At 42.7% G+C, this 20,171-nt stretch overlaps 1 protein-coding gene across 1 annotated transcript in view; it reads left to right on the forward strand.

Annotated features, from left to right (window-relative positions):
• Positions 1–20,171, forward strand: part of IFT140 (intraflagellar transport 140) — a 97,997-nt gene that overhangs the window by 71,690 nt on the left and 6,136 nt on the right. The window contains exons 19-25 of the mRNA XM_054992445.1: positions 10,227–10,404; positions 12,463–12,653; positions 14,627–14,722; positions 15,489–15,621; positions 15,724–15,867; positions 16,633–16,761; positions 17,746–17,928. Of these exons, the coding sequence (XP_054848420.1) occupies positions 10,227–10,404; positions 12,463–12,653; positions 14,627–14,722; positions 15,489–15,621; positions 15,724–15,867; positions 16,633–16,761; positions 17,746–17,928 (1,054 nt within the window). The remainder of the gene's footprint in view (positions 1–10,226; positions 10,405–12,462; positions 12,654–14,626; positions 14,723–15,488; positions 15,622–15,723; positions 15,868–16,632; positions 16,762–17,745; positions 17,929–20,171) is intronic.

Consider the following 20,171-nt stretch of genomic DNA (forward strand, 5'->3'; position numbering starts at 1 on the left):
CATTTTGCATCTGAAGTTCCATGATGTTGTATGAGCAGGGCTAATTCTACAGGTGTGTACAAAAGGGCCTCTTGGGTATCTGTGCAGAGGGCAGGTGCTGTTGCACTGCCCTTCCTCCTATGACATGTCAAGACTTGACAGTTTGGAGTTGAACGAGCCTTTAGATCCAGTGAAACTGGAGTTCTGTGGGCCTTTTCCCAAGCCAAAAAAAGCATCAATTTAAGAAAAATATAAAGAAAAAAAATGGAGAAGCAAAGACAGAAAAGGTTATTTTAAAAAATCTCATGCCAAAAATGATCTAATTTGCTTGTGTAAAATTTAAACAGCCATCAGAGTATAGTATATTATAACATGCTTGAGAGCACATTGCAAGAGGCAATAGTTCCGTACACAGGACTGGCACATTTGTGAGCCTTCAGGACAGTGGAGCAGCTGCTTTGGCATTCTAGAAGTTCTTTAAATATTGCTGAACTTTCATGCTGTCATCCTTTCTAAAAAGCACCTCTATTGTATCAGATCACTGAGAGGTCGGTGTGGCGAGGATTTTTGGTGCTGCTTTTGAATGTACCTTTAAAAGAATATATTGGTTCTGACTAGTAACCGTGATTTCATCTTTCCACCTAAAAATCTGGACAAGGCGTGCTATCTCCTTCTCTTACTCATGACAGGCTGTCCTTTTGATCTAAATAAATCAAGAAGAGGAAAAGGTTAACAGCCAGAAACCATCTGAATTAAATTGTCACTAATCACGGTTATCATTTGTTGTTCTTGCAAGACCCCAAACCTTTGACAGCATTTAACTTTTTGTTCATCATCTTGACAACTCGTGGACCAGATAACAGCCTGTCCCATTTCAGGGATGTGAAATGCAGTGGTGTTCTATGAATGGTTCGGCATATGGCTCTTGACAGGGAGGATGGGAAAGAGCTTGGAGTGATCCATCACCTCTCCACTGAGGCATCTGGCCTTCATTAGGACCGCTGACTCTAGCTGATGGAGTGCAGATGTGAGGTAGCATTCCAAAGATAAACTCAGGAAATTCTCTGAGTTGGGGTGGTGGTGGTTGTGCAGGGGATTGAACTTTAAAATTCAACAAGCAAAAATAACAGTTATTGATACCAGACCACAACAGTAAAGGCATTGGCCCTTGGATTTCAGTGACACAGGATACCGCTGAAGACTCAAGTGAGCTTGTGTGACTTCTGTTCCTTCAGTTCAGTGGTCTTCCTCATGATTTATTTATTTATTTATGTTATTTATAGTCTGCCTTTCTCACTGAGACTCAAGGCAGATTACACAGTGTGAATCAGTACAGTCAATATCAAAGACATTTCAATAAAACATGTAATGGGTATATACGTTCAAATTTGCAAAGATTTAAAAATCCTGCGGACATCCAATACAGGGTTGAAGAAATGCTGAAAGTAAGTAATGCATAAGTAATTTTATGACTGACATATTAAACAACATAGGAGCAATAGGATCATACTTACAGCAATAGCAATGTAGTCTATAGTCTATCAATATTTACAGTCGTAGTAAAGTCTGTGGTCCGTTCTATCCCTTTACTGATGGATCTGTATGAGACTACTTACAGTACAGTCCTCCTATGTGAGTAAAAAGCCCTCTTGAATAATTCAATTTTGCATTGTTTGAGGAAGGGTAGGAGAGTTGGAGCTTTCCTAACCTCCTCAAGTAGCTCATTCCATAAATTGGATACCACCACAGAGAATGCATGTGAATGGGTGGGTGATGACTGTGCCTACATGCAAGGTGGCACCTGCAGAAGACTGAAGCTGCTGTGGTGGAAAATAGGGAGAGAGGAAGTCCCATAGATATGATGGACCAAAGCCATGAAGGGCTTTGTAGATGATAGCCAATACATTGAATTGGGCTCAGTAACTGATAGGCAGCCAATGGAGTGACTGTAGAATGGGAGTAATATTCATGGTCCTCTTTGCTCCTGATAATGGCAGAGCTGCAGTGTTCTGCACTGTCTCTGAGAGCGGGACCACAAGTGACGCCTGACACAGGTTGGACACTTGCCAGCTTCCCTCAAGTTTTGATGGGAAATGTAGGCAGCTTGGCGGAATGTTGGACAAGTGACAGTTGAAAAGTCCATTGGACAGCAGTCAGAGAGTCAAGCTGCAAGACCAGGAAGCCTACATTTCCCATCAAAACTTGAGGGAAGCTGACTAGTGTCCAACCTGTGTCAGGCGTCACTTGTGGTCCCGCTCTGAGTTAACTTAGCAGGGAAACCTGTGTATAGTGCATTACAATAGTCAAGTCTCAATGTTACCATGGTGTGGATCCAGGTGGCCATATCAGCTTTGTCAAGGTAGGGAGCCATCTTCCAGGCTAGACTGAGTTCGCAGAAAGCATTTTTTGCAGCTGTCTTAATTTGCTTTTCTAGTAGTAGCGCTGGATCCAGTATAACCTCTAGGTTCTTTACTGATGCTACAAAGATCATATGAACTTCCTCAAAAGTGGAGAGTACAATGTCCTTCAAGATCCCTGCCCTCCCAACCAGCACCACTTCCATCTTGTCTGGGTTGAGTTTCAATTAGTTTGCTTTCAGCTATTTGACCACAGCAGTCAGGTAGTGACCCAAGCTCTTTACTGCATCCCACAATGATTTGAATGGTGAGATATAGAGCTGGGTGTCATCTGCATACTGATGGCATCAAATTCCATAGCTACAAATGAGTTCTCCTAAAGGCTTTACGTAGAGATTGAATAACATGGGGAATAAGATTGCACTTTGTGGACTCTTGCAAAGTAGTTTCCACTCTGCAGATCGTTAGTTCCCACCACTACCGTCTGAGTCCATTTCATGAGAACAATTTAAACCAGTCTAAGGCACATCTCATGATACCTGCTTCTGCCTTCAGACGCCTGAACAAGATGACATGGTCTACTGTATCGAAGGCTGCAGATAGATCCAGGAAGTGCAACAAAGAAGCATGGCTTTTGTCTACAATGAGATGGAGATCATCAACAAACTCCACCAGATCAGTCTCCACCCCATAGCATGGCCTGAATCTCAATTGAAATGGGTCCCAAGCACCAGAGTTATCCAAGAAGACCTGGAGTTGGCTCTTGTCATAGGCTTCTTTATGTACATCAGTAGTGTTGTTAAATTCAACATCTTGTGGGACAAGAAGTCAAGATGGGCATTTCTATCTAATTTTCAGGCATGCAGCCCATCTTGGTACCTTTTGAAAATCACCTTTGTCATAAAACTTACTTAGCATGTGAATTGATGCACTAGGAGTACTAGTTTGCCTTCACGGTCTCAAGTGAGGTTTTGTTGTCATCTCATGGTGAAAATTCAAATAGAATCTGAGTGTATCTCATACCAAGCTGCCCTTGTAGGTCTCACAAACCAGGACAGGAAGGTGATAGTCACAGGCAGGTACATGTCACTCCTTAGACAGTTGGGTTCCTTTTGCATCTCTTGGGGTAGGGGGAAGTAGCCACAGGAATTGAACTCCAATCCAATCTTTATTGCAGCCTATAAGCCATACAAACACAAAAACTATCAACAGTTAATAAACCGGGGGGGGGGGCGTGACATCAGAGCCTTTGGGAATGGATGCGCATTGAAAGAGCTGTATCTCTCTCCAGCCTGGAAACCCTGCGAAAAAGCCGATAACGCTTACCCTTGCGGCCTAACATGAGAAAGCAAGATCCGGAGAAAAAGAAAAGTCTCCTAAAGTCAGCTAGAAACTTACAAAACTTTTTTCTCACTACAAATCAAGTCATGTCACAAGAGCATAGCAAAACAGAGCTATTCAAAATGGCCAATGGACGACTTCCTGAAACTTCTGTAATGGTAAATACCACAGACCCCTCACTTGAACTGCAATTCACAAAATTAGAACAAAGCTTGCTAAAACAAATGGTACAACTAATCCAACCATTAGCTGAGCAATTAGTTGAGATCAAACTAGAATTACATAAAACAAATCGAGTAGCTGAAAATGCACTGGACATCGGCATTATGTCCCAAAGAGATGTGAGAGATCTTCAAAAAAAAAAAAGTAGATCAACAGGAAAGAATTCTCAGCTTGGAAGTTGCAGCCTGGCAGAAAAATCTTAGGGGCATAGAGGAATCCCATACAAAAAATGAGGACAGGCTTAAAATAATAATGACCTGGTTGGCAAAACATCTGAATTTAGAAGAGGGAATAACCTCGCTTATAACAAAATCTTACTGCATTGGCCCTGCAAATCAACTTTAAAAAAAAGAATACACCAAGAGACATCATCATCGAAGTACCAGATCATAGAATTCGAAAAAAAATATTGATAAAGCAAGATGTAAGGGGTCAATTCCATTCAGTGATGCACCTATACACATCTTTACCAATCTTTGGTGTGCTTTTAGTGAAGTGCTGTTAAAAAGAAAAGAACTAAAATCCACACAAGTTTTAAGAAAAGCCAACATCCGGTATAAGTGGCTGAATTATACTAAATTTCTGGTGTATCATCAAGGACAACGTCTTATCACTTCAGACCAAGACTCTGCTGCAACTCTACTTAGCAACCTGGAATTAGACATGCCAATGGAAACAAGCAGACCTAACCAAAAAAGGAAGCTACCACAATCTCCCTCTCCCCAGAAGGGGAGCAAAATTCCAATACGAAATAATTAGTTTGACTGATAGATCACAATAACTAAATAGAAGGGTAACGTTATTGTTTGTATCGTTAGTTTAATCCTGAACACGGGGTCTGAAAGGAGGCGAGAGTATGGTCCTTTCAATGCAGCTCCTAATGAATTACAGCTCCGCAGTTTTGGTTTTCACTAAAACTAGTGTGTGACACAAACACACTCGCTCAAGAGAGCTGAACTTAAAATATAATTTTTGTTAAATTAAGGTTAGCAATTAGCAAGAGATAACAGGGGAGGAGGGGAAGGATAGGATAAGGAAAGAGGGAAGAGGGAGGGGGTTGGGAGAAGGGAAGAGTAGAAACAATTAATTGTATAAACCTGTTATAAATCAATTGGCATGTGATTAAAACACACCAGTTTTAATAAGTTACTAAATCTTGTTAAAGTATGAGCAAATAATTTAGTAGAGTTGTTAGTAGGGTAAAAGGATAGGGAGGGTTAAGGGTAAAGGGAGGGAACAGCTGGGGAAAGAGTTGGGAGAAAACATGCTGTTGTATAAAAATCAACTGGTGTGTGATTAAAACACACCAGTTTTAAGAGAATTACAGGGAATAGGGTTAAAGAAAAAGGGGGGAAAGATAAAAGGGGAGATGTTAGGGTTATATTTTAAATCAATAGTTAATTACTTTGTATTCATAGTAATAGTTAAATTCATTGTTCAAGTTAATAGGTAGTAGTGACAGTTTAACAGTTGGTTGTTATATTTCATATTTTAGTTGTATAAGAATTCCGTATATTAGTGTATCACTTACTGTTATTGCTAATAGTAATATATCTCATACTACATATTTATAACCATATCTTCAACTTGCTAGATCAGTACATTGTATATATAAATACCAACAAATTAATAATTCACTAATTCTTCATCTCATCAACTTTAGGCTTATTTGCAAGTCAATTAAATAACTAAATCTCGGCCACCAAAATTTGCAAACTTAGATTACATTAGTTATCTTAGATTTTGTCTTTATAAGAAATGCCCTCAAATATTAAGGTTATCTTCTACAATGTCTGTGGCTTGGGGAACCCAATAAAAAGAAAACGTATAATCGCAAACATAGCGAAATAAGATCAGACATCATATTTTTCAAGAAACACACCTCCACCCTTTGAACAGTCAAAACTTGAAATCAAACTGGATTCAATCACAATATCACACAAAGGGGACCTCTAAAGCAAGAGGAGTAGCTATCTTAATTTCAAAAAGTTTATCTTTCCAACATAAAGATACACTAAGAGATCTGAAAGGCAGATTTATATTTATCAAAGGTAAAATAGAAAATCAAATTTATACATTCGGCTCAAGATATGCTCCGAATAAAGATCAACTAACCTTTCTAAAAAACAGCTTAGACAAACTTTCACACTTTCAAGAAGGAGAATTGATCATAGGGGGAAATCTCAGTTATATAGTAAACCATAAATAGGATAGACCAAGGCCCAAAAAGAAATCATATAAAGGAAAAGATCCTAACACAAGATTAGTGAAAATCTTAGAAAATAACCATCTAATCAATAGATAGAGACATTTACATAACAATGAAAAAGATTTTATATACTTCTCACCTAAATGCAACGTATATGCCAGAATAGATTATCTCTTAACCTCAGATACGATCATAAATAGAATAAACTTCTCAGAAATCGGTAGCATCTCAATCTCAGATCATGCTTGGGTAAATTGCATGCTAGCAATTACTCAAGAAGCTCCCAAACAAAAATATTGGTCATTAAACAAAATATTAATCACCAATCAAAATTATGTTAAATAAATAAATATATTGAACTAGCTATTGCAGATAATACCAAAAGTGAAACTAAGCCAAACATTCTATAGGACACAATTAAAACTATTACGAGACTTGCTAGACAGTATTAAGACTCTTGAAGCAATTCTTAAAAAAACAGGCGGTAAAAACACATACAAAAAGCTAATGACTCAACGCGAATTATTAGAATCTTTAGAAATAAATAAAATTCAGAGAAATCTTCAATATGACAAACAAAATTACTGGTTCAGTACTCCAAAGTCATTACGTTATTATCTTACAAAATAAAAAGAGAAAAATCAACATATTTTATCAAACAAATTTATGACAAAAACGGTAAATTGCATATCAAGACAAGAGATATCTTAAAAGTTTTTGAGGAATATTATATACAATTATACACACCAAAACTCTCAGACCAAAAGAAAATTACAGTTTTTACAGTCACTTAAAAACCTAAAGAAACTTGAAGAAAACCATTGATTATTACTGGATAGCCCTATCACACAACAAGAAACATTGGATGCAATAAAAAGTCTTCAAAATAACAAATCACCAGGCCCAGATGGATACCCCTCAGAGTTTTATAAAAAAATTGCAAACATAATTTGTAAACCTTTAACAGAATCTTGTAATGCAGTTCTAGAAATGTGTCAAATGCCCTCCTCATGTCAAGCGCATCAATTATAGTTATCCCTAAACAAGGTAAGGATTCCACAAAAACCACTTCATATAGGCCCACGAGGCGGGAGAGTGCGCTAGAGGGGACTTAGCAGTAAAAACTGGGAGAACTTTGCACTCAAGGGAAGAAGGGCAAAGTCCAGAATGTCTGGCTAACTAACAATAACCACTCAAGTTATCTGACTCTGAAGTTCCAGCTCAGAAAGGAGCGAGGGACCACTTACAGGTAAGGAGATGGGGCAGCGGCTAACCCAGCTCACTGATTTGTGCCGGCTGCTCCATCACCTGAATTCACCTGACTGCTAGCCTCTTCATGTGAGGCTCCGTGGGGGAGGGGACGGTGGCGGCAGCCCCTGCCTGCCTCAGAGGCAGTTGCCCAGAAAACTATTCTTGACTGGGTGTTTGTAACTACCTGTTGACTTTCTCCCTTAAAGGTAAAATCACCCCAAGGCAGAGCGCTTCCTCGCCAGAGGGTCATGGATCATTTGGTCGCTAGATGCACCTGTGGGGCTGCCGCTGCTGCTCTCTACTATATGCATCTTCCCAGATGTAGGAGTGTGGGCTTGGCCTCGGCCATAGACAGGGCTGGGTTACTTGCAGCATGTGCGTCTCTTTCCCTCGCAGGCATGTCGTGACTCATCCGGGACACAACAGAGCAAGTCTGCTTCAGCCCCCCCGCCCCAATCTTCCACGAGTGCCATTCAGATCCAGCCCAGGGAGCAGTTTCCCAAGGCAGTCTGCATCTCAGCCTCGCCTCGCCCTTGGGAGCGTAGAACGAGGGCTGCGCAAACTGCCTTGGCTCCCTTTCCAGCTGAGGGACATTGGCACTTTTTCCAGTTTAATAAAACGTGTTGAAAAACAACAAACTGCTGTGTTTTCATGCTTGCCTGACATTGCTAGTAGCTGCCCCCTCAACTCCCTATCGGAATGTCCTCTCACACATCCCTGCAAATGTTTCAAGTGGTGCTCCGTCCAGCCTCTCTGCCCCCTTCCTCTCCTCAATGTAACTTCAGGCAGTGGGGTGGGAATTGAAGTGTGGCCCATGAATGTCTGCCGAGTACGGGGGCACTGAGGACTTTCATTCTCTGATAGTCTGAGCTGCTGGCATCTGAAAAGCCAGGAAGATGGTCGCTGCATGTGGGAAGCTGCCAGGGGGGGGGATGTGTAGTTACTGGGCGTCCCCCTCCTTTTTGCAATTTGCGGAAGCAGGGATGGACTTGGGAAATCTGGCGTGGGGAGGGGCTGTCAGTCCATGCTTGGGGGGGGCATCACCGCAGGACTGGGGCGTGGCTGTCGAGGTCCAACCCGCATTCTCACATCGTAGAGATGCAGTGATGTGTTCAAGTGGCGCCGCTGCAAGTTTGTGGGTGCTTTTCATTCCCCTCGTTTCCAGTCGGCCTTCTGGCCTCCCATGTGGTTTTCAGTGGGCGTTCCTGTCACTCATTGAAGAACCCATCTCCCCCCACCTGCCTCTCCGGAACCTGGGGGCTAATTAGGGTTTGCAGTCTGCAGGTGGTAGCTGGAGATCTCCCAGAATTACAACTGATCTCCAGGCAACAGAGATCAGTTCCTTACTATCTGGCCCTACTTTTCAGGGAGGGGGAACCTGTTTCTTGTGGTGGTGGCGGCAGTAACGATGAGGGGATTTGCTGGCGCGCCGAGCTGCAGCCAACAACCAGGCCTCATCAGAAATGGGGGCTGGACGGGCAAGAGGGTGAGTGTCCGATCTGCACCTTCAGTGTTACCTTTGCCCCCTCTCCACGGCAGGGATGTCTGCTCCCTGATGAGGAGGTGTTGGTGAGCAGCGGGGATCGCACCCTGCCCATTGGCTGTGCCTCTGCTTGCCCCTTGCCCACCTGTCAGGGGAGCGGTGCAGGCATTGGCTGGTGTGGGCGGGTTTGTCAGGGGAATGGCAGGCGAGTGCTCTTGGCTGCAGCTGCACTTCACCTTGCTGAGCTTGGCCGCCGTCGGGACTCTCTGGCAAAAGTCCATACGGAGGGGTGGGGTGGTGCCGCATTTGCGTCCACGCACGAGCGACGGCTCTGTCTCATGGCTTAGGATTGAGCTGTTCATCTGTGAGTAACTTAGTATAATAATATACACTATAATCGAATGAGTAATAAATCATCACATTAAGGAACAGAAACAAATTATACTTCAATGTTTTTATTGTATTGCAAACAGTTTTAGTAGACGGTACTTGACTTATCTAAATTGTAAATCATAAGGATTCAGTTTCTTACATATCATACTGTTATGCGTTTGTTATGTGTATTATACATAAAAATCAAATTAAAAAAACAGTTAATAAACTGCACAAATCCCAGTTACAACATTCATTCAGATTTATAAACGCGTTTTAAAAATTAACCTAACTAATTTAGATAGAGTCTTAGGGGATAAAATGAAATTTTCTCCTCCAGCTCAGCAGGGGTTTGTCAGAGGTTGTCTGTTGTACCAAAATAAGATCCAGCGGTACCTTAGAAACCTTTATTTCAGTATGAACTTTCATGGGTCACAGCTTGATTTATCAGATAAGTATGTGATAGAAAATTGTGCTGAGAAATTTTATGGGGCAGGTTAAGCGAGGAGGAGTCAAGGCTTGAGTCTTTCAAGTGTCAGTCTCAGTGGAAAGGGAAAAGCGAGGAGTTGATGTAGAAAGGACAAGTGTCAGTCTCTTCATAAATCAAAGAAACCAGAACATGCTAGATGGGGAGGAAGGTCAGAGGTCCAACCACAAAACTCATATTAAAATAAATATGGCTGGTCTTTCAGGTGTCCCTGGGTTTTTGTTTTATTTCGCATAGTCCCACCTTCACATGTTAACTGGGGAGGGCAAAAAAGAGGGTATACATTCTTTAATGATGAATAATTTTGGAGTTGTAACGATCTTTGGTCAACATACGATGAAATAGCCCTCTCAAATGTGTCCCAGAGAAAAGTGCCATTAAAAAAATCTCTGGTTGCTCCCTTGGGAGCAAATCCTGGCTGCTAACACACAGTGTGACATTCATGAGCTTTGCTCCCTTTAGACAGGATGGGGCTCAACCTTCCTCCCCCTAGGTACACTGAACAACTCTTCTTGTTCCCTGCAGAGAAGCTGTCTGGGAGAACATGGCTTGCATGTGTGTGAAGACGCGAAGACTGGATGTTGCCAAAGTGTGCCTGGCCAACATGGGACATGCCCGAGGCGCCAAGGCTGTACGGGAGGCTGAGAAGGAGCCAGAGAAAGAAGCTCAAGTGGCCATGTTGGCGATCCAGCTGGGCATGTTGGTAGGTAGGATGGCTCTTTGGAGATCTCCAACCCCGCATCATATTTGGCCATTTGAATAGCCTTGTATAAGAGGTTTGGGTTTGGGGGGAGAGAGATCCTCAACAAGAAAATGTTTTTAGACTTTATGTATGGGATTGAGGCTTAAAGGTGGGTTGTTTTTGTGGCTGCTGTACTGTCCCAGGTGGGAAAGGCGAGGGGCTGCTCAGAACCATGTGGTGGACAGCAGTTACAGGTAAGCGCATCTCTGTTTTCCCCTGCGCACACCCACTCTTGCCTTTAAAAGCATCACAGAACTGTTAGTCTTTTGGTATTTTAATTGGTCAAAGCAACCTTGCCCTCTTCTCTGTCTGTCAGTCATCTCAAGGCAGTCATTTTAAACCCTCTGCTTTTGTGGATCACCACCTGAGTCCAAATCTGTGTGGTGTTTGTATCATGTCCTAAGTCCAAAGCTTGCTTGGAGGTGGTGGCATATTCCGAGCCTCAGTTCTGTTTTTTCTAGGAAACAGCAACTAAGATAGCAGAGTTCTTTCAGGTTGTTAAACTGGGGCAACTTCCTTGAGTGTTGTATGGATGCTGCCTCCCTTATGAGGTGACCTGGAGGTCTGATTGCTTGGTGCTTTCCTTATTTTTATGTAAACATCCTGCTTCTTGGTCATAATGCTTCTATTCTGGGCTGTGTAGACTCAGAGGATTCTTCAGTTTTCTTTCTTGGCCTTTGTGTAGAATGACATCGAAATGCACAAGCCCAAACAATGAAATTAATGGTTTTAAATTTTTTTTGCATCAAGCTACACAATTAGGCTACACAATTAGCCTAATGCTGTTATCTGGATTTAGAGATTCATCATCAACGTAATTTGAATAGTTTCTTACAATTACATTGCAGTAGGATTGCAGGTTATGTATGAGCTGGGGCCTTCTTTGTTGGACAGTGACAAACTGCCCTTTTGGATATGAGACCTAGAAATGGACTTTGTCTGGGATATGGAAATCTGCCTCAAAAATATCCACTAGCTCATTAGTCTGCTCACCAAGAATGTGATGCCTTGCAGGTACCCACGGTGATCTTTTTTGGAATGGCAGTAGCTAATTTGGGTCCTTAGGATCACCTGTGGTGGGAGTGCTCAGTAACAGACACTATTGGGCAGGGGAATGTTGGACATGCAGTCTGATCCTGCAGTCCCTGATTGAAAGAGACCCAATTGTCTGCTCTTGGCTATTGATTGCTGGACAGTTCATCTTTTCGTCTTCAAAGAAGGTGTGTGTGTGTATGTGTGTGTGTACATACTTGTACTGGCTTCTAAATAGAAATCAGCTTCTCCTCCAGCTATGAATCTGGCTGGAAAAGATGTGGGATTGATCCCCATTTTTAGGGCCTACATAGTCATGACTCTGGGAGTTCCCATGGGGACAGCTCCCTTTTTTGTGAGTTTCCTTTTAAAAGTACATTGCCGTATGGATCAGGGCCAGGCCTCACATCGTTTCCCAAGCTGGAACACCCCAGCAGAGCTGTTCTCTGCCAAGCTGGTTGATGTACAAGTCCTTAAATTATCTCTGTGGTTGGCACCATAGGTGAATAGCAGTTGTACAGGTCCACTTAATACAGGGTAGGGAGGAAGGTTTTTTAAACCTCTCTTATGCAGTGCGGTCCCTATCCACATACAATAAAAAGGCAATTTTGGGGAGCCTATTCACCAAACACCCAAAATCATGCCTGATTTTGGCCATAGGAAGGCAATTTGAAGGTAATTCATTATATTGAATTATTAGTGCTCTTGTTATTAAGCCTTATTGCTTAAATATGAAATGCCTAAGAATAAATTGAGGACTAGCGCATTGTTTGTTCTATGCATATTGGAGTTTTAATTACAGAACTATGACTCATTTCCTGATGTTTGTGATCTTATTTAATTGACTTTTTCTTGTTACATATAGGCTTCCTGTTTGTCTCTCCCCTCCCCTGGTAAAAACAAAACTTCAATGCAAAATTTACATATTAAGAAAGAAACACAGTTCACACAGCATACATTCACTTGGTTGTCTGATGTCAATTCCAGGAAGATGCTGAGCAGCTGTACAAGCAGTGCAAGCGCTACGACCTTCTGAACAAGTTCTACCAGGCCTCAGACCAGTGGCAGAAAGCCATTGAAGTGGCTGAAGCACATGACCGAGTCAACCTGCGCACCACCTATTACAATTATGCCAAGCATTTGGAAGCCACGGGCGAGCACTCTCAGGCACTCAACTAGTAAGCAGGAGTCCTGACCTGATCCATGGCCATCAGCAATATGGCTGTTCTTGTGCTGGGCCGAACTGGTTGGCATCCTGTGGTTTCTCTGGGACTTTGGCCATGCCTTCTTGGCAGCCATCCTTTCTAGTTAACATACATTTTGCAGTTCTGCTTGTCTGGGTGTCCCTGGATGGCTGTATGGATAAAGATAGTGTGTCACCTTGCCATGCTCTCATCTTACCCTCATGGCCCCTTCTTGCCCGCCACCCCTCAATAACAGGTGCCAACACCTTCTATGTGCTGCAGCTGCACCAAGTTGGGCTTCACCACGGCAGCCCCTTAGCACTTTTCGCTGCACTGGGGCCGTGCTGTGGCTCATTATACTGAACTGGAGCCCATTGAGGCTTATCCTGTCCATTTTTTATTGCATGTGGCAGGCGCTGAAGCTGCTACATAGAGTCTTTAAGGAAAATGCTCGGCAGGTTGCTCAGCCCAAAGCAGAGCACTGTGGCAATCACTGCCATACCTCGCTCCTGCTTCAGATTTAGGGAGCTGTGAAAAGACTTGCTCCAAGGCTTGCCGCAAGGATTGTACTTGATTCAGATTTCAGCCCTCTAATCCTGGAGCGGATGTTGAACCAAAGTCATCTTTACTTTTTCATTCATGTTGCAACAGTAAAACTACTGCCGATTCTGATCCTTAGGCTCTGATTGTTTGGTTCAAACAGCAGCTAGAATTCTCTTTTGTACAGCTAATAAAAAAGCAGTCAAGTGGGAACTTTTAAAAAATGTCCTAGGTTAAAAGCACCATTTGACCAATAACAATTGTTTTGGAGACACCCATTCATTATTAGAGTAGATCTCTCTGCCTGAAGTTTAAGTTCATGCCTCAAAAGATCTCATGAGAATAAAAGGTTTTAGAGGGTAATGCAGTAGTAGACCTGTCAGCCCAGAAAAATAGGAGTACAAGAAAATAATCTGTGACAGTTGGAAGTCCTACAGAACTCCTTTGGCTTTGATATGTATGTTTTTGAACTAGCCACTGCTGCCATAGAAACATAGCCTTTTTTAACTTTTTCTGGAGGGTGATGAGAGCCTGTACGCAAGAGGGGCCTATAAGGAGAGACCAGTGGGGTGAACACAGCCTCCCATTTATGATTTTTTAAAATGGATTGGGCCTGCAAGCATATAGCCACCCAGTGCTGTTGTGGTGTTCTTGATATAAAATGATCCCACCCCACTAATCCTCTCTGTGGCATTTTTCTCCAGCCGAGTTGTGTTCCAAGGACAGCTCCATACAGGGGTCATTTTGTAGAAAAAGAGCTGGAAGAACGCATTAGCATAACTCATTAGCATATGCCACACCCCTTGCCATCACCAGAAGTGTCATTAGCATAACTGATTTGCATATGCCACACCCCCTGACATCACTTATCCTGGCTGTTTTGGACCCTATCCTGGTCATTCAGGGCTGAAATTGGGCCCAAAATGGCAAAAAGGGGCTGAAAATGGCCAAAAAGGGACCCAAAATGCCACTGCTGAGCAGGAGAGTGATCCACAACCTGTCAGAGGCCCAATCCGGGCCATTAAAGCCCCAATCCAGGCCGAAACAGGCCCAGAATGGCCGAGAGTCAGGTGGGTGGGGCCACCTGACGTGACCTCTTTGGGGAACTGCTGGAACTGCGTTCCTGCGCGTTCCCCCTCAAAATGAGCCCTGGCTCCATATATGTAGTATATATTAGCTCAGAAGCATTTCTGTGTATGGGTGTTGGCAAGAGGGCAAATGCAGTCTGCTTGTAAATGTGGGTTTTAGTTGCAGCTATCTTGATTTGTTGCCGCTGAATAGACACAGATGTTATGGGGGAGATTTCTCCTGAAAATTGCTATGAAAATGTGAAATCTTAGTGCTGCTGCTGTTGTTTCCTGGAGCTGACAAGCTAAATGAATCTCTCAGGATCACTCCTCTTTCTAATATGTTCTTCTCCTGCACAGCTATGAGAAGTCAGATACGCACAGGTTTGAGGTACCTCGGATGCTTTCAGAAGATCTCCATGCCTTGGAGTCTTATGTCAACAAGAAGAAGGATAAGTAAGTGTTGACTGCTCTCCTGATGATCTAGAGAGGAGAGGGAATTGCTGGGCCTGGATGGGACAAAGGGAAGAGCCTTCTGAACAAATGATTTTATTTTAGGGGATGAATATTCAGATACTGCTTTTTCTCCTCTGATCCCAAGATGGATCAGTTAAATATCTTGCCTAGAACGTCATTTATTTACCTAAAACACTGACAGAAAGCATCAGGCTTTCCACAGTTCTGCCGAGAGTAAGATCACCTAGAAATGTGGCTCTAACAATGGCACTGGTCATCAGTCATCTAGTGAGCAAACCTATTGTGCACTTTGGCCCTGAGTAGCAGAAGATCAAATGGAGCTTTCAGATACTCATATTAGAGTCTCTTGGCAGGTCCCTTTTCTTTGACACTTCCTCTTCCTTTTACTGCAGATGTCTTTTGGCTTCTGAGCTTATTGCACAGGCAAATGAAAGATTCCGTAGTCATTGAGGAGGGGAGATTTAATAGGGCAAGACACTCAGAGATATTGGCAGATAGATATGGGCAGGTCAACACAGCAGTATCCTAGTTTGCATTGGCATTGTTTGAACCCGACTCTTGAACATACCCGTGGAGAGATACTTCCCTTGTAGATCATTGGGCTGAAGTCGCTGCATTTAGAATCACAGATGGTAAGAGGTCTGGATACTGGCACATGGAGCAGGACAGACAAGAGACAGGGGAAGGGAGTGCTGCTGCAAGGAGTCAAAAAACAAACAAGCATCTCGGTTTTGTCCCTTTCCAGGACCTTGTGGAAATGGTGGGCTCAGTACCTGGAGAGCCAGGCAGACATGGAAGGGGCTTTAAAATACTATGAACTGGCTCAGGATTACTTTTCCCTAGTCCGTGTTTACTGTTTCCAGGGTAACATTCAGAAGGTAAGCCTACTTTCCCACTGGTTTTGCTTGCAGTGATTGTATAGTTAAACCTGTGGCACGGTGAAAGGCGTGTATTGTTTTTCTCTCTGCCTCTCATTTTAGGCAGCAGAAATTGCAAACGAGACTGGGAACTGGGCAGCTTCATATCACCTCGCCCGTCAGTATGAGAGCCAGGACGATATCAAGCAGGCTGTGCACTTCTACACCCGGGCCCAAGCGTTTAACAATGCTATTCGTTTGTGTAAGGTATGCAAGTTATGGAAAATGCAGTGCCAGTTAAAACCAAGCAGTAAAATTGCCAGAATCTGAAAAGCTGCAAAATTACTAAAACAGGCCAAAGCAACAGTGTCTGATGTTAAAGCTGAGGTACCCCAAAATGTAATAGTTTGAACAAGAGACCAGAATGTGTGTTGTGGGGCAGGGGGGAAGCAAGGTAATCTTCTGGGGGGGGGGGTGTACGTGGATTCCTTTTTTCATTGGACACTTGAGACACCAGCAACCACAATTTATGGGTTAAGTCCTGGGGGAAAAGGCAATTTTCTGATAAGGAAGATACAAACTGAAAGACATTCACAAGTTCTTCAGCCCAGCAATAATGAGTGTGCTTTGGTTTCTCCCCAAAACCTGATTTAGTTGTACAGACTAGTACTGTAGCAAGCCCAGTTACAATTTTGTAGAGAAAATACGGGTATAAATGTTTCAAACAACCATACTACCTATGTGGATATTTATCATTTGTTTAAAAATTCTTCAGCTTTTGAAAAGCCTGACATAAATGGGTCAAAGCTGTCCTATAACAAAAGGTAGCTCTTCAGAACCCGAAAGGGTGGAAATGAAGGCCGTAAACAAAATATTCCATTGTCCATAACACCTTCAGCTCTTTAGTTGGCATCTGGCATTGTTGGCTTTTTAATGTTGGGCATTGTGAGTAGACCGTTACCAAAAGGAAGCGTTCTGGAGAACAGCCATAATTCAGGTCTCTGTAAAAGCGCATCTTGGTTTTGGTTGTAGGAGAACAATCTGGATGACCAGTTGATGAATGTAGCCCTTCTCAGCTCGCCAGAGGATATGATCGAAGCAGCACATTATTATGAACAGAATGTGGAAAAAATGGACCGGGCGGTGATGCTGTACCACAAGGTAAGCACTAGTCTCTGTTTAGAACCAGGTCAAGTTTCTAACAGAGAGTCTAGAGGTACATCAAAACAGGCTCCACCCTGCTCGGGAAAGGGTTCCCTCACACGCACACACAATTTTCTGTTCAGAACTGAGCATGGGGGTCTGCCATTCCGAAGCACGAGGGGGGCTGTAAGGAAAACTGGCTGGCTGTGACAAAGCATCCCCTGACCCCGTGAGCAGTTTTCACCTTTACACCCAACCCCAAAAAGTCATCAACTCCTGATTTCTATTAATGTGTGTTGGGAGGTGTAGTTGTGTAAGAAGCACTTCGAGCAAACCATGAAAGTGAACAGCCCACCAGAAGTATGAGAAGAGGAGGAAATTCACCGTGAAGGTTGGCCTGTCTGCTGTCACTTGAATGGCTACAACGGCCTGAACACACCCTGAGGGCCAAACTCAACACGATAGGGAAATCCACAAGTATTTGTACTAGTGAAGAACTGATGGGTTTTTTTTTTAGTAAACACTTTGTGGACAGGCAAGGAAGACTAAACCCTGTCACCACCACCACCACCACCCCACGCACCCACCCACCCACACACCAGTTGCACTCTGGCATCTGAATCATTGTTTCATTCCGCCTTGGTTTGTTTATGGTATTGGACCCGGATGGAAAGATAGAATTTGGTGAGGTCAGGCAGAGTTTAGCTCCCCTGGTTGGTACGCTTTGGTTTTATTTAAACCAAAGACCTCCCCTTCCTCTTCCCCGTTTACACATGAACAGAACAGGGGATATAGGAATAAATGCAAGTGAATTTCCTTTTCACTTCTAGTTTGGCCCCAGGTTAGAGAAGAACCAATGAAGTCTTTCCTAGAACTGAAATGAGGGGTTTTATTCTATCCCTATTATGGGAAGCATCATCTTTTTTCCCCCTGTGGCCAGTTAGCAGGGGGCTGCACAGTGGAGGCCCTGAGGAAGCTAATGCCCTTCCTCTGCTTTGACAGGCAGGACATTTGTCCAAGGCGCTAGAGCTGGCCTTTGCCACCCAGCAGTTTGCCGCCCTGCAGCTCATTGCTGAAGATCTGGATGAGAAGTCAGACCCTGCCCTGCTGGCTCGTTGCTCCGACTTCTTCATTGAGCACGCCCAGTACGAGAAGGCTGTTGAACTCTTGCTTGCTGCCAAAAAGGTAACTTTGTAAAACTTTGTTTTGGAAAGAATCCCGTTCACCTAGTCTAGTCTTTCTCTATCACCAAACTGTATTCCTTTTATGGGAACTCTCAGTCTCCTGCGAGTTATGGCACTTTGAGTAAGATGTTTGTTCAAACTCCCCTGTGTATAGAGGAGCAAGAAATGTTTGAAATGCATCACAATGGCAAGTGATTTCATGAAACACCCTTCATATTTCAAATCATCCTGAAGATCTATTTCAGTTTCAGCAGTATCCATTTTGTCATTAAAGTGTGTCCAAGCTCCACCCGTTTTTTTTGCATTTTGTAAAACCCGTTGTTCTTAATGTGGACAGAGCAAGCCCATGGCATCGTCAGTATCCAATGGAGGAGGGAGTCTACACGCAATCCCAAGACGTGTCCTTTCTCGGACAGGAAGGCATGATCTTACTGGGTTTAGCTTAAACTTAAGGAAGGTAGATTTTCTTGCTCCCACCTCATCCCTCATTCTGCACCTCTCCTAGCTGAAGCTAGGAAATGGTTTGGGAATTCTGCATATCATACCCTTTAAAGCACTGCGTTCTGGGACTCAAACTCAGCAGGTTGTGCAAACTTTTATGTTATTTGTAGTCAGCCTTTCTCACTGAGACTCAAAGCGGATTACACAGTTTAAGTTAATATGCTCCATGTGTTGCAGTAATATGGATTAAAAGTACATTACAGTAAGCAATACTAAGCAATCCAGAGCAGTACACTTGTATTCTGTGTGAACTTTTGCACTTTGCATGTTCTGTGTGTTTTTTCAGAATGTTAGGTAACCAAAACAGGTGTGCTTTCATCTTTGACAGTTAATTAAAATAGTGGACTATCTAGATTAATGGTCCTCTATCAGAGAGTAGACCAATAGTGATCTACCAGCTTAACTCCTTCTCTCATTTCTCACACAGATTTATAGTTTTGTTTTGCAAGTTGGATATAATGTCATTTTTTTGAATAATTAGGTTATACAATAGAAATTATGACTGTCTAATGAAGCATCAAACCAATCACAGTTTGCTTATGCTATCACGTGAGAAGATCTTAGATATTTGTATAAGATAACCTATAAAACATGCAAATTCAGATAGTGTGTTAGAGTTCTGATTGGAAGAAATCTCATGAGGATTTAGGGCCAGTTTGGTGTAGTGGTTAAGAGCAGCAGGACTCTAATCTGGAGAGCCAGGTTTGATTCCCCACTCCTCCACTTGAAGCCAGCTGGGTGACCTTGGGTCAGTCAGAGCTTCTAGGAGCTCTCTCAGCCCCATCCATCTCACAGGGTGTTTTGTTGTGGGGATAATAATGACATACTTTGTAAACCATTCTGAGTGGGCATTAAGTTGTCCTGAAGGGCGGTATATAAATTGAAAGTTATTATAATATTATTGTTAGGTGAGAAATTCATCTTTGCATTGTAATGCATTTCATAGAAACTTTGATTGTTTTAAACTTAGAGTTTATTAGGAAATGTTAGAATACTTATTGCCTTTCTGTGTTCTGTTTTTGTAGGATTTATATTAATAATCATCTATATCTTGATAACTTGCTTCATTAAAAAACTAGGGTATAATTTCAATAAAAGGAAATAAACTCTAGAAAGGTATCTGTGTACTTTGATGAGAAGGGGCAAAGCAAGAAGGACCTTATATAAATAAATGTACTGATAAGCAGATTGTTCAAAGAGCAATTCTGTTTGACAGGCCTTACTAATTGCTGGAAGCTATCCAAGAGTAAAAGATAAATCTTTCTTTTGAGACAGTAGGGTCTTTAGTAAGGGGCGGACAGAGAGTTTGTTACAAATGGCTGGGACACTCAATAAATAATACAATAGGATATGGATTGCAAAAATCTGAATACAAGCATAAATCCAAATACAGAGCTGAAACAATACGGAAATAAAACAAAAGCAATTTGACATGACATATTAAACAACATGGAAACTAACCAGTAGGAGCATTCCTACATCAGCAGGCAGTATGCAGTAATATGGTCTACAGTCTCTTTATTACAAGCATCTCTCTGAGCCATTTCTTCACAGCACAACCCTATTACCTGTGTAGAAAAAAGCCCTCCTGAATAATTCAGTTTTACATCGTTTGCAAAAAGCCAGGAGGAGAGTGGAATCCTCCCTGACCTCTTTAGGTAGGCCATTGTGCAAGGCAGGAGCCTCCTCAGAGAGTGCCCTTGTATGAGCAGCAGCCAATTTTGCCCATTTGCACACAAGGCT

This window comes from Eublepharis macularius, chromosome 12 (assembly GCF_028583425.1).
Source record: "Eublepharis macularius isolate TG4126 chromosome 12, MPM_Emac_v1.0, whole genome shotgun sequence".
In the NCBI taxonomy this organism is placed as follows: domain Eukaryota; kingdom Metazoa; phylum Chordata; class Lepidosauria; order Squamata; family Eublepharidae; genus Eublepharis; species Eublepharis macularius.